The sequence below is a fragment of the Dermochelys coriacea genome, chromosome 10, assembly GCF_009764565.3.
Source record: "Dermochelys coriacea isolate rDerCor1 chromosome 10, rDerCor1.pri.v4, whole genome shotgun sequence".
NCBI classification, from domain to species: Eukaryota; Metazoa; Chordata; order Testudines; family Dermochelyidae; genus Dermochelys; species Dermochelys coriacea.
Window position 1 is genome coordinate 42,571,662 of NC_050077.1, and position 15,344 is coordinate 42,587,005.

Consider the following 15,344-nt stretch of genomic DNA (forward strand, 5'->3'; position numbering starts at 1 on the left):
CCCCTCACTTCTGGCCTCGCCCCAGAGCCTAGGGGAAGCCCAGAGCCTTCCCCCCCGGAAGCTGTGTGTGGCCTGCGACTGATTTTTTTCTGTGGGTCAGTGGCCCCCAATAGAAAAAAGGTTTCCCACCCCTATGTAGAGTCAGAGGGTTTTACTCATGTCCCAAGCAAGCCAATCAGAGGAGTAGTAGTTAAATTCTTCTTAAGACTAGGAAAAACTGGTGCCACAATCCAGGCACTTCTCCTTGCATTCCTATATTAGAAAATAATTGCAGAACTCAGAATCAATGTCCTGCTGTATAAAAAATGAAAGGAAGACCTAGGACTTTCAGGCAGGCTCCTCCTGAGAGGTAGTTTTGCAGCCAATAAAAGGAGCACTCATCTGCCTGTGTGGATGGAGGAATGAGGAGAAGTTCATTTTTTCCAAACTTGAAGAACCTAAAGCAGAAATTTTTCAACCAGATTTATCTCTTCTAAAAATTTGTCAATCCTCATGGCGCGCACACAAAATTAATAAAAATAACTACAGCTGAGAATAAAGAAGATATATTGAATTATATAGTTTACTCTCATACGGGGTTTTTTGCCGGTTACAAAATTCATTGCTACAAAAACATGAGTTTGCATCTTTTGGATCTCAAATTGGTAAGTTGAAATACTGATATAAATTATATTTTGCACTAGTTGTCAATATGTTTTAGCTTTCCACTCACTATAAGGAGGACATGTCTAGCTAGTCATGAAATATAGGAGTTTCTACATGCACAGCTTATACCAAAAAGTATTTATGCAGACACTACATGTTTAGTCTGGTTTGTTTTATTGTTAACTGTTTTATAAACCAGAGAAAAGTTACGGAGCATTTACCATGGATGGACAGGGGGTCAGTGATGTTGATCATAAGTAATATATCCGAGGTATCTAAAAGGTTTGTGAAGGAGTTTTAATTTAAGGAAAAAAGTATTTTCTTGCTTTTTTCTCCTTTCCTAGAGCATACAATTGCAGAGATGTGTTTTCTGTGTGTAAAATGATGCTGAAATGCATTTGCTGCTAATGTCTAGTCATTTATATGAAATTAAAATTATGAAGAAACCTGCTTCTGCTATTAACATGACACAAAACTGAAATGAACTGTTTAAAATGTTAAAATAAAAAATGCTGTGATTAAACTTGTGCTGGTTGATTAGAAACTAACATTCTCCTTTCAACTATATTGACTCAGAATTATGAGACTGATGGCTAGTTCTTGCTCAGAACAGTATGATAGACAACTGATATCTCTTTCAATAAGAACAGACATACTGGGTGAGACCAAAGGTCCATTTAGCCCAGTATCCTATCTTCCAACAACAGCCAATACCAGATGCCCCAGAGGGAATGAATAGAACAGGTAATCATCAAGTGATCCATTCCCTGTCACCCATTCCCAGCTTCTGGCAAACAAAGGCTAGGGACACCATCCCTGTCCATCCTGCCTAATAGCCACTGATGGACCTAAAAGTTACTCTCAATAAAAGTTACTCTCTTCAAATTAAATGAAGTAATTATTTCTAACTAAATATTGGTATCTCGTTAGGGTTTTACAAAAACATTTTAGTCACTTACTAAGCTGACTGATTAATCAGTCAAACTCACAATTTGTGTTGTTTTGTATCCCACTAATTTAAGAAAGAAAAACAACAAATTAAATTTTCAGTAAGTAAACATATACTAATGGAGACAAAGTAAAGAATGTTTAAACCTAAAAAAATTAACTTGAATTTGAGGCCCAGACTCGGAAAAGTATGTAAGCATATGCTTCAACACATCCCTATTCAGAAAGAAACCTCAGTAAAGGGTGTTCTTAAACTCCATTGACTAAGTCTAACTGTCATTGTGCCAATCATAGAATGTTAGTGTTGGAAGAGACCTCAGTAGGTCATCTAATCCAATCCCCTGCTGAAAGCAGGACCAACACCAACTAATTCATCCCAACCAAAGCTTTGTCAAGCCGGGCCTTAAAAACTTCTAAGGATGGAGATTCCACCACCTCCCTAGGTAACCCATTCCAGTGCTTCAGCATCCTAATCATGAAATAGTGTTTCTTAATATCCAACCTAGACCTCCCAACACTGCAACTTGAAACCATTGTTTCTTATTCTGTTATCTGCCACCACTGAGAATGGCCATGCTCCATCCTCTTTGGAAGCCCCCTTCAGGTAGTTGAAGGCTGCTATCAAATCCCCCCTCACTCTTCTCTTCCGCAGACTAAATAAGCCCAGTTCCCTCAGCCTCTCCCCATAAGTCATGTGGCCCAGCCCCCTAATCATTTTCGTTGCCCTCCCCTGGACTCTCTCCAATTTGTCCACATCCGTTCTGTAGTGGGGAGACCAAAACTGGACACAGTACTCCAGGTGTGGTCTCACCAGTGCTAAATAAAGGAGAATAATCACTTTCCTCAATCTGCTGGCCATGCTCCTACTAATAGAGCCCATTATGCCGTTGGTCTTCTTGGCAACAAGGACACACTGCTGACTCGTATCCAGCTTCTCATCCACTGTAATCCCCAGGTCCTTTTCTGCAGAACTGCTGCTTAGCCAGTTGGTCCCCAGCCTGTAGCGGTGCATGGGATTCTTCCTTCCTAAGTGCAGGACTCTGCACTCTATCCAATTCCTGACTCAGTAAATGCAATATATTCTAGGTGTTTTACAAATATTCTAGGAGCTTTAACCAGTTAAATTTTTCTCGTGTAGACCAGGTGATAGGCATTGATTTACAATTTAGGGCAGAATGGATTAAAGAGCATTAGAGATAGGTCTTTCTTTCAAGTGAATCTCAAACTGAGCAATCAATTACCTGTCCAGCCAAGATATAGGAACACAGAACATTCTATGGGACAATTTAATTTCCATTCAAAAAGACAGACACTAAAATCAGGAGAAGATTGAAATTCCTTCTCTATAGACATGCAATTTCATTTTCAACATTTTCACATTTCCCCTGACAAGGAAAGTGTAGTCCCTAACATGTGGGTATCTTGTGCAATAATATAATCTAAACCAGGAGGCTACATAGCATGATAGAAATTCCAAAGAATCCTTATAATCACCACAAACCTGGAAGTCTCTAGAGCTCATCTGAAAGGCCCTGCAAATACTCAGAAATATTTTAAAAGCAAGGTGTAGCAAGTTTAAAACAAGAATTCAATCATGGTTTGAAGACTATAAAAAAAGAAAAGGAGTACTTGTGGCACCTTAGAGACTAACAAATTTATTAGAGCATAAGCTTTCGTGAGCTACAGCTCACTTGTGGTTTGACAAACTCTGGTTTTTAACAGGCATCCAAAGCAGCTGTAATTCACAGGGATTCTATGTTTTCCATGGCAGTTTAACTAGACTGAAAGTGACCTAATTGGAGCAGGTATTCAAACAGTGGAAGTGGAATCAGCACTCTAAACTATCAAAAAAAAGTTAGAAAGAAAGAGTCAAAACTTCTGCACAATCAATGGAAAAGTCCATGTAAAACAAGCTCTCATACTGGTCAGAAGAGCTACGGGTTGGACTGCACCCAACTCAATGTCTTATTTCTGATCCATTTTTATAGCCGTATTCCTGTTAGAACATCTAGTCATACTGCTGTTCAGTTGTCCTGTATTACACTAAATATACTAAACTGCAAATAGTTGATGTCATAGTTACTCCTTAGTTTTATTATAGAAAGGTAATCTGTGAAAAAGATAAACATGGTCAAGATTTTTCAGAAGTGACTAGTGATTTTGTCTCTCCCCATTTCTGGGTGCTCAATTGGAGACATCTTAAATGGGCCTTATTTTCAGCAGCTGAATGCTCAGTATTTTCTAAAAATTAGGTCTCTCTAAAAATGCCTCAAGTAGGGTACCGCAAAACTGAGGCAATCACAAATACCAGTGACTTTTGAAAATCTTCGGCATAGGTATTTCAAACACCAGACTCCATTCTCGAAAACCTGAAGATGCCTATCTACACATCTTGCCTCAAAAGAGTGACCAGCTCCTTTCTTTACAATTGCCTCCTCACAAACAAAACTCTCCAGTGTAGGGAACCTTTTATAGGAACTCTTTCCCAGCACACTTTTCTTGATTGCTTTAGGGCTGCCATTACCTCTGTCATATTTAAAGTCCCAGCTGCCATTTGGCAGCAGACTGCTGCTTGCCAGATCTCCTTTCCTTCTATCTAGTAAGTGTTCCTATTATGTTTTCCTTTCATCTTATCATTACAGGAGATAACACACAAGTATGCAAATTCATAGACTGATGGGGAAAAATCTTTTAAAAAATAGATTAGTACCTGGAAGAACTTTAAGCTCTGCTTCATCACTGTATTTGGGGGAACCACCACTTTCAATGACACAGCGATAGAGTCCTCCATCCCCATCTGTAACGTTGCTAATGATTAGAGCTCCACTCGGTAATGTGAATATACGGTCATCCAAAAAGAATGGCTGACGATCCTGCTCCCACCTCACAAATGGTACCAGATCAGCATTGACCTCGCAGTTCAGAATTACGCTGTTTCCTCTATAGACAGATGTTGATTCTGGCTGGCTAGTGAACCTTGGAAGTCCTGGAGAGGAAAGTGAAGAGAGAATGGAAAAATCAAAATTACGCCAAACTACCACAATTCTGAAGTTCAAACCAGCAATCTGACTTCTAAGCCTGACAAAAGTTGCACTCCTGCTTTTTAGAATCAGCAGATATGGATGAGAACAAGGAAAAAAAATTGCTTATTTGAACAACAAGTGAATACAACACAGATTCTACATGGGACATCATATTAAATATGTTTTAATAGGGGAAAAAACACAGAGCTAAATTGTGAAAGCCTTTATGGGAGAAGGAGACCACCTGCAAAGAAAACTCACCCACTTCCCTGTGTGCTCCCTCTCTGTGTCCCTAGGAAGCCAACGGTACCCCAGAAAAAATGGTGAAGCCTAGACCAGTCCCCTCTTGGACATCAGGCTATATATGCTTTGGGCCAAATTATGGAATCTAGCCACTGGTCCAAGTAAGTTGTGGTGTAGAATCATATCAGGAACTCAGAGAGGGACTGCACATGGCCCCATTTCCTCTCAGCATTTTTTTGAGTGCTATTCACCCCAGGGCTGAGAATAAGGACTGAAATTATCAGAAAACATAACACATGCTCTGGGGAAGGAGAGGAGGCTCTTGGAATGCTCCTCCCTTCCCAGATCCTACATTCTGTGAGAGGGTCTATTCAATACAATTATCCGTTGATGAGAGGTTTAAGTTAAGAATTTAAATTCAAAAGTCAGGAAATTTAGAAGTGTGCCCCCCACCCCACAATGGCAACATTATCAGTGTTCACTACACAAACGACAAATATATACATTAACTTCACAGTCATTTAGTCATTCAATCTAATTAAAACACAGTAGGAATGTAGTGCATAACTCCCTTAGGCCCCTTTGTACATACTAAACTTAAAATACCGCTGTACTGGTGCACATGAGCAACATGACTAATGTAGCATTTGGAATTTCTTCATATGCAAGTGTTTATATTTTCAGCCTTAACTTTGCATTTATGTATTTTTGTGTATTTAATTTCTTTGCCTTACAAAAAAGTTATTCCTGGATGCAGTACTATGGCATAACAGTTGTATTTTGCACACTACTGGCTTTAAACTATATCACTTTCTAGATAAACCAACAAATCTAGCTGAAACATTATAATAAAAATGGATTGCTCTGCAGTCTTCAAAATTTGTTTAAAAGGCCTAACAAAATGCCTAGACAAAAGTTAATTCAGGAAAAGGATGAGATTATTTCCCTTTAACAAACTAACAATGTTAAAGTTTAAAAACCCTAAATTCTCATAAATCAGGAAATTTACTTCAAGTTCCAACACCAATTTATTCTGTCTGTCTCTCTTTTCCAACCCCCACCCAAATATAAATTTTCCAGTACAGGCCACAAACCCCGAGGAAATTACATACCAGTTTGGAAACCCAGCCCACGCACTGGATACTGACCAGAAACCCATGTTCCAAGAGATCATCTTACTTTCTACAAATGTGACAGAGAAATAATCCTACCCTCTGTTCACCACACGAGCTGGGGCTCACACCATATCTTCTAAAACAGGTGGGGCTCTGCTGATATTACTAATATTGGTCAGAAATCCAGATAGAGGTTAGTGATAAAAGTGTACTCCATGTATCCTACTCATTCAGTTTAGACATCATGATAACCCATCCACCCTTACAAGGCAAGATTAATCTCTGTACACAGTAAAACCTAGAAGAGTAAATACTGGTTGTAGCATTGACTCAATACCATATTCTTACAGGTTTCAGAGTAGCAGCCGTGTTAGTCTGTATTCGCAAAAAGAAAAGGAGTACTTGTGGCACCTTAGAGACTAACAAATTTATTTGAGCATAAGCTTTCGTGAGCTATAGCTTACTTCATCGGATGCATTTGGTGGAAAAAACAGAGGGGAGATTGATATACACACACACACAGAGAACATGAAACAATGGGTTTATCATACACACTGTAAGGAGAGTGATCACTTAAGATAAGCCATCACCAGCAGCAGGGGGGGGGGAAAGGAGGAAAACCTTTCATGGTGACAAGCAAGGTAGGCTAATTCCAGCAGTTAACTAGAATATCAGAGGAACAGTGGGGGGTGGGGGGGAGAAATACCATGGGGAAATAGTTTTACTTTGTGTAATGACCCATCCATTCCCAGTCTCTATTCAAGCCTAAGTTAATTGTATCCAGTTTGCAAATTCCAATTCAGCAGTCTCTCGTTGGAGTCTGTTTTTGAAGCTTTTTTGTTGAAGGATAGCCACTCTCAGGTCTGTAATCGAGTGACCAGAGAGATTGAAGTGTTCTCCAACTGGTTTTTGAATGTTATAATTCTTGATGTCTGATTTGTGTCCATTCATTCTTTTACATAGAGACTGTCCAGTTTGACCAATGTACATGGCAGAGGGGCATTGCTGGCACATGATGGCATATATCACATTGGTAGATGCGCAGGTGAATGAGCCTCTGATAGTGTGGCTTATGTGATTAGGCCCTATGATGGTGTCCCCTGAATAGATAAGTGGACAGAGTTGGCAACGGGCTTTGTTGCAAGGATAGGTTCCTGGGTTGGTGGTTCTGTTGTGTGGTGTGTGGTTGCTGGTGAGTATTTGCTTCAGATTGGGGGGCTGTCTGTAAGCAAGGACTGGCCTGTCTCCCAAGATCTGTAAGAGGGATGGGTCGTCCTTCAGGATAGGTTGTAGATCCTTGATGATGCGTTGGAGAGGTTTTAGTTGGGGGCTGAAGGTGATGGCTAGTGGCGTTCTGTTATTTTCTTTGTTGGGCTTGTCCTGTAGTAGGTGACTTCCGGGTAATCTTCTGGCTCTATCAATCTGTTTCTTCACTTCAGCAGGTGGGTATTGTAGTTGTAGGAATGCATGATAGAGATCTTGTAGGTGTTCATCTCTGTCTGAGGGGTTGGAGCAAATGCGGTTATATCGTAGAGCTTGGCTGTAGACACTGGATCGTGTGGTGTGATCTGGATGAAAGCTAGAGGCATGTAGGTAGGAATAGCGGTCAGTAGGTTTCCGATATAGGGTGGTGTTTATGTGACCATCGCTTATTAGCACCGTAGGGTCCAGGAAGTGGATCTCTTGTGTGGACTGGTCCAGGCTGAGGTTGATGGGGGGATGGAAATTGTTGAAATCATGGTGGAATTCCTCAAGGGCTTCTTTTCCATGGGTCCAGATGATGAAGATGTCATCAATGTAGCGCAAGTAGAGTAGGGGCATTAGGAGACGAGAGCTGAGGAAGCGTTGTTCTAAGTCAGCCATAAAAATGTTGGCATACTGTGGGGCCATGAGGGTACCCATCGCAGTGCCGCTGATTTGAAGGTATACATTGTCCCCAAATGTGAAATAGTTATGGGTGAGGACAAAGTCACAAAGTTCAGCCACCAGGTTAGCCGTGACATTATCGGGGATACTGTTCCTGACGGCTTGTAGTCAATCTTTGTGTGGAATATTGCTGTAGAGGGCTTCTACATCCATAGTGGCTAGGATGGTGTTTTAGGAAGATCACCAATGGACTGTAGTTTCCTCAGGAAGTCAGTGGTGTCTCAAAGATAGCTGGGAGTGCTGGTAACGTAGGGCCTGAGGAGGGAGTCTACATAGCCAGATAATCCTGCTGTCAGGGTGCCAATGCCTGAGATGATGGGGCGTCCAGGATTTCCAGGTTTATGGATCTTGGGTAGCAGACAGAATACCCCGGGTTGAGGTTCTAGGGGTGTGTCTGTGCGGATTTGTTCTTGTGCTTTTTCAGGGAGTTTCTTGAGCAAATGCTGTAGTTTCTTTTGGTAACTCTCAGTGGGATCAGAAGGTAATGACTTGTAGAAAGTGGCGTTGGAAAGCTGCCTAGTAGCCTCTTGTTCATACTCCGACCTATTCATGACGACGACAGCACCTCCTTTGTCAGCCTTTTTGATTATGAAGTCAGAGTTGTTTCTGAGGCTGTGGATGGCATTGTGTTCTGCATGGTTGAGGTTATGGGGCAAGCGATGCTGCTTTTCCACAATTTCAGCTCGTGCACGTCGGCGGAAGCACTCTATGTAGAAGTCCAGGCTGCTGTTTTGACCTTCAGGAGGAGTCCACCCAGAATCCTTCTTTTTGTAGTGTTGGTAGGAACACAAATCAGACGTCAAGAATTATAACATTCAAAAACCAGTTGGAGAACACTTCAATCTCTCTGGTCACTCGATTACAGACCTGAGAGTGGCTATCCTTCAACAAAAAAGCTTCAAAAACAGACTCCAACAAGAGACTGCTGAATTGGAATTAATTTGCAAACTGGATACAATTAACTTAGGCTTGAATAGAGACTGGGAATGGATGAGTCATTACACAAAGTAAAACTATTTCCCCATGTTATTTCTCCCCCCCCCACCCCCCACTGTTCCTCAGATATTCTTGTTAACTGTTGGAAATGGCCTACCTTGCTTGTCACCATGAAAGGTTTCCCCCCCCCCCGCTGCTGGTGATGGCTTATCTTAAGTGATCACTCTCCTTACAGTGTGTATGATAAACCCATTGTTTCATGTTCTCTGTGTGTTATATCAATCTCCCCTCTGTTTTTTCCACCAAATGCATCCGATGAAGTGAGCTGTAGCTCACGAAAGCTTATGCTCTAATAAATTTGTTAGTCTCTAAGGTGCCACAAGTACTCCTTTTCTTTTTACCATATTCTTGTAATTCATATATGCAACAGGTAGATTTGTTTCTTCCATGTGGCAACTCATGTGTGTTTCCCACTAGTAAGCAGAGAACAAATGACTGTATAAGAGCAGAACTAAGGTTGGTGTCGGGAATTTTAATTGATAATTTCCTGACTTTCAAGCATTTGGGTTTTTATTTTGTTTTGTTTTTTCAAACAAGTTACAAAGTATTTTCACTTTTCCATTCACCCCTGCCAAGTGAAAAGTTGTCTACTGTGACAAAGTTCCTCCTCTACCTTGGTGGGTCTTGCGCTTATTGGTGGATTTGCTCGCCTTGGAGCTTCACGGCAGCCCTCAGCTTGGCCGTTTTCGTGAACCACAGTCCAGGTCAACTCCTCTTGTGCCTGACCAGGAGTTGGGAGGATTTGGGGGGAACCCAGGCCTACTCCGGGTTCCACACCAGGGCCCTGTGGAATGCAGATGTCTAGAATGTCTCCTGGAACAGCTGTGCGACAGCTACAATTCCCTGGGCTACTTCCCCATGGCCTCCTCCCAACACCTTATTTATCCTCACCATAGGACCTTCCTCCTGGTGTCTGATAATGCTTGTACTCAGTCCTCCAACAGTCCACATTCTCACTCTCAGCTCCTAGCGCCTCTTGCTCCCAGCTCCTTACACATGCATCATAAACTGAAGTGAGCTCCTTTTTAAACCCAGGTGCCCTGATTAGCCTGCCTTAATTGATTCTAGCAGCTTTTTGATTAAAACATCTGCAGCCAATCAGCCTGTCTGCCTTAACTGTCTCCAGAAGGTTCCTGATTGTTCTGGAACCTTCCCTGTTACCTTACCCAGGGAAAAGGGACCTACTTAACCTGGGGCCAATGTATCTGCCATCTATTACTCTCCTGTAGCCATCTGGCCCAACCCTGTCACACTACCAAAACATTTTTTGCAAAGTATTTTAACGAACTTACTAAAAGCAAAGACAATTGAGTTTTCCCAAAGTAAATGAAGTACTCTATCAGCCCTGCATATCTATGAGTTCCAGAATGATCTGAAAAATCTCAATGGAAATAAAATCAAGAGAACACTAGTACATATCTAAAGGCAGAAAAGTAATTTAATTTACTACACAGCTAGATCAGATTTGCACCATAATTCACAAGTCACCATAAGACTCTTCTATAACAAGCCACAAGTCAATTGATCAACAATATCAGTCAAATGACAAACTCATGCTACTTCCTCACATATGCAGCAAGCAAAGCGTTTTGACTATAAAAGCTGTAGGCCCAGAGCTCAGAAAATATGTCATCGCGAGTGCATTTTTTTCGCCTTCTAATCTGCGATAACCACAGGGATAGAGATGATAGGGGGAGCGTAGAAACATTCTACGCTCGACGATTCTGGTGGGGACTACATGGTCACCTGTGCTGCTGAGTTAGCCATGATGAACAAACAGGAAATGAAATTCAAAAGTTCACAGGGTTTTTCCTTTGTACCTGGCTAGTGCATCGGAGTTCAAAGTGCTGTCCAGAGCGGTCACAATGGAGAACTCTGGGATAGCTCCTTGCAGGCAATACTGTCGATTTGTGTTCACAGTACTCCAAATTCGACCCAGCACGGTCGATTTTAGTGCTACTCCCCTTGTCAGGGAGGAGTACAGAAGTCTATTTTAAGAGCCCTTTAGGTCGACAGAACGGGGTTGGTTGTGTAGACGCAGTCATTTTTAAATCGACTTAACGCGGCTAAATTCGACCTAATCCCGTAGTGTAGACCAGGCCCGAGTAAAATGGGAATGATAAAAAATATTTTTCCACAATATTTTATTACACAGCTCTACAATCAAAATAACTGAGTGTTGAAGGATGAAATATTAGCGTAGAAATGACCCCCTTTGAGAAATGCCTTCACTTTTTACCAGTTATTACCACCTGAGGGACTGTCAAACAAGGAGATTTTTCCTTTCCAGGACAATCTGCAGCTAAAGGAAAAGGGATGAAGGGATATTGTAAAATGAAAGCCTTACTTAACAGTTTAAATTTCAAATGCTTCAACTGTTTTTCCTTATTCTATATCATTAATAAAATGTTTAAATGGATTTGTAATGGAGTTTTTCCATGACATTAAGCAGGCTGTGGTCTCTGTATACCAAACCATGAACTTCATTTGAGATGATTTAATGTTGGTCTCTTTCATGGTCTTCTTGCCTCATTCCCAGCTCACTTCACAGTTTCATTCAAAATTCACAGGGAAGGGATTCTGAGTATTTTACTAGAGCTGCAGGAGCAGAGCCAGGGTTCCTACAGAGCCCTTCCCTCAATCTCATAAGGATCTTATAAAGTCTGCAGGAGCCCTCTTGACTTTTCGCTATCCAGCTGCGTTAGCAACGAACATACTGTGTGTGAAACAAATCCTTATTTAGCTACTCACTATATGAGCTTGGCAAACTGCTGTGCATATTCATTATTCAGGTTTCTCAGCTCTGTCACATAAAACCATTTTTTCCCTGAAAAAGTGAAGGCATTTCTCAAAGAGGGTCATTTCCATGTTAAAATTTCATCCTTCAACACTCAGTTATTTGGTTGTAGAGCTGTGTAATAAAATAGTGCAGAAAATATTTTTATCATTCCCATTTTACTCAGTCTCTTTAACCATTTTTGCTCAAACTTCAAGAAAAAAATCCCTTGTTAACCCAAAAAGGGAGAATTTCAGCCTGAAAGGTGAAAGCTTCAGACAGTTATGAGCTTCTCAAGAAACTGGGTTAGAATGGAAATGATTATGTAATGGTAATTATGGCTATCATAGCTGTTTCCATGTCTGTGCCACTTATCTTATCTAGCTTCTAAGAACCCTGCGACAAACTTACTTCTCTGCCGATCATTTTGTGACTAAGGTGGATTTAGTCTCAGATTGTGATCATTCACACGGTTGAATGAAAGAGGAGATGAAGGCCACTGGCAGAGAAAAGAGAAGTTAGTTGAGATGGGCTGAGGCTATTATTGCTGCTGCTGTTCAAGTCCAATCCTATTTTCTAGGAAGACAAAACAAGACAAATGGACACGATAGGGGAGAGAAAAGAATGGCAAAGATAAAAAAGGCAACTTCTATTTCTGGTTTCAGAGTAGCAGCCGTGTTAGTCTGTATTCGCAAAAAGAAAAGGAGTACTTGTGGCACCTTAGAGACTAACAAATTTATTAGAGCATAAGCTTTCGTGAGCTACAGCTCACTTCATCGGATGCATTTGGTGGAAAAAACAGAGGAGAGATTTATATACACACACACAGAGAACATGAAACAATGGGTTTATCATACACACTGTAAGGAGAGTGATCACTTAAGATAAGCCATCACCAACAGCAGGGGGGGGAAGGAGGAAAACCTTTCATGGTGACAAGCAGGTAGGCTAATTCCAGCAGTTAACAAGAATATCAGAGGAACAGTGGGGGGTGGGGTGGGAGGGAGAAATACCATGGGGAAATAGTTTTACTTTGTGTAATGACTCATCCATTCCCAGTCTCTATTCAAGCCTAAGTTAATTGTATCCAGTTTGCAAATTAATTCCAATTCAGCAGTCTCTCGTTGGAGTCTGTTTTTGAAGCTTTTTTGTTGAAGTATAGCCACTCTTAGGTCTGTGATCGAGTGACCAGAGAGATTGAAGTGTTCTCCAACTGGTTTTTGAATGTTATAATTCTTGACGTCTGATTTGTGTCCATTCATTCTTTTACGTAGAGACTGTCCAGTTTGGCCAATGTACATGGCAGAGGGGCATTGCTGGCACATGATGGCATATATCACATTGGTAGATGCGCAGGTGAACGAGCCTCTGATAGTGTGGCTGATGTGATTAGGCCCTATGATGGTATCCCCTGAATAGATATGTGGACAGAGTTGGCAACGGGCTTTGTTGCAAGGATAGGTTCCTGGGTTAGTGGTTCTGTTGTGTGGTGTGTGGTTGCTGGTGAGTATTTGCTTCAGATTGGGGGGCTGTCTGTAAGCAAGGACTGGTCTGTCTCCCAAGATCTGAGAGAGCGATGGCTCGTCCTTCAGGATAGGTTGTAGATCCTTGATGATGCGTTGGAGGGGTTTTAGTTGGGGGCTGAAGGTGATGGCTAGTGGCGTTCTGTTGTTTTCTTTGTTGGGCCTGTCCTGTAGTAGGTGACTTCTGGGTACTCTTCTGGCTCTGTCAATCTGTTTCTTCACTTCAGCAGGTGGGTACTGTAGTTGTAGGAATGCATGATAGAGATCTTGTAGGTGTTTGTCTCTGTCTGAGGGGTTGGAGCAAATGCGGTTATATCGTAGCGCTTGGCTGTAGACAATGGATCGAGTGGTATGATCTGGATGAAAGCTAGAGGCATGTAGGTAGGAATAGCGGTCAGTAGGTTTCCGATATAGGGTGGTGTTTATGTGACCATCGCTTATTAGCACCGTAGTGTCCAGGAAGTGGATCTCTTGTGTGGACTGGTCCAGGCTGAGGTTGATGGTGGGATGGAAATTGTTGAAATCATGGTGGAATTCCTCAAGAGCTTCTTTTCCATGGGTCCAGATGATGAAGATGTCATCAATGTAGCGCAAGTAGAGTAGGGGCATTAGGGAACGAGAGCTGAGGAAGCGTTGTTCTAAGTCAGCCATAAAAATGTTGGCATACTGTGGGGCCATGCGGGTACCCATCGCAGTGCCGCTGATTTGAAGGTATACATTGTCACCAAATGTGAAATAGTTATGGGTCAGGACAAAGTCACAAAGTTCTGCCACCAGGTTAGCCGTGACAGTATCGGGGATACTGTTCCTGACGGCTTGTAGTCCATCTTTGTGTGGAATGTTGGTGTAGAGGGCTTCTACATCCATAGTGGCTAGGATGGTGTTTTTAGGAAGATCACCAATGGACTGTAGTTTCCTCAGGAAATCGGTGGTGTCTCGAAGATAGCTGGGAGTGCTGGTAACGAAGGGCCTGAGGAGGGAGTCTACATAGCCAGACAATCCTGCTGTCAGGGTGCCAATGCCTGAGATGATGGGGCGTCCAGGATTTCCAGGTTTATGGATCTTGGGTAGCAGATAGAATACCCCAGGTCCTGGCTCCAGGGGTGTGTCTGTGCGGATTTGTTCTTGTGCTTTTTCAGGGAGTTTCTTGAGCAAATGCTGTAGTTTCTTTTGGTAACTCTCAGTGGGATCAGAGGGTAATGGCTTGTAGAAAGTGGTGTTGGAGAGCTGCCTAGTAGCCTCTTGTTCATACTCTGACCTATTTATGATGACGACAGCACCTCCTTTGTCAGCCTTTTTGATTATGATGTCAGAGTTGGTTCTGAGGCTGTGGATGGCACTGTGTTCTGCATGGCTGAGGTTATGGGGTAAGCGATGCTGCTTTTCCACAATTTCAGCTCGTGCACGTCGGCGGAAGCAGTCTATGTAGAAATCCAGGCTGCTGTTTCGACCTTCAGGAGGAGTCCACCTAGAATCCTTCTTTTTGTAGTGTTGGCAGGAAGGTCTCTGTGGGTTAATATGTTGGTCAGAGGTGTGTTGGAAATATTCCTTGAGTCTGAGACGTCGAAAATAGGATTCTAGGTCACCACAGAACTGTATCATGTTCGTGGGGGTGGAGGGGCAAAAGGAGAGGCCCCGAGATAGGACAGATTCTTCCGCTGGGCTAAGAGTATAGTTGGATAGATTAACAATATTGCTGGGTGGGTTACGGGAACCATTGTTGTGGCCCCTTGTGGCATATAGTAGTTTAGATAGCTTAGTGTCCTTTTTCTTTTGTAGAGAATCAAAGTGTGTTTTGTAAATGGCTTGTCTAGTTTTTGTAAAGTCCAGCCACGAGGAAGTTTGTGTGGAAGGTTGGTTCTTTATGAGAGTATCCAGTTTTGAGAGCTCATTCTTAATCTTTCCCTGTTTGCTGTAGAGGATGTTGATCAGGTGGTTCCGCAGTTTCCTTGAGAGTGTGTGGCACAAGCTGTCAGCATAGTCTGTGTGGTATGTAGATTGTAATGGATTTTTTACCTTCAGTCCTTTCGGTATGATGTCCATCTGTTTGCATTTGGAGAGGAAGATGATGTCTGTCTGTATCTGTGCGAGTTTTTTCATGAAGTTGACAGATTTCCACTCTATACGGCTAAATTCAGTGCCTTGCATA

The 15,344-nt window shown here is 42.1% G+C and overlaps 1 protein-coding gene across 30 annotated transcripts in view; it reads right to left on the minus strand.

The window, feature by feature from the left end:
- Window positions 1-15,344, minus strand: part of NEO1 (neogenin 1) — a 499,518-nt gene that overhangs the window by 248,065 nt on the left and 236,109 nt on the right. For all 30 annotated transcript variants that reach the window (XM_043493234.1, XM_043493238.1, XM_043493237.1 and 27 more), the window contains exon 3: window positions 4,304-4,579. In XM_043493234.1, the coding sequence (XP_043349169.1) occupies window positions 4,304-4,579 (276 nt within the window). The remainder of the gene's footprint in view (window positions 1-4,303; window positions 4,580-15,344) is intronic.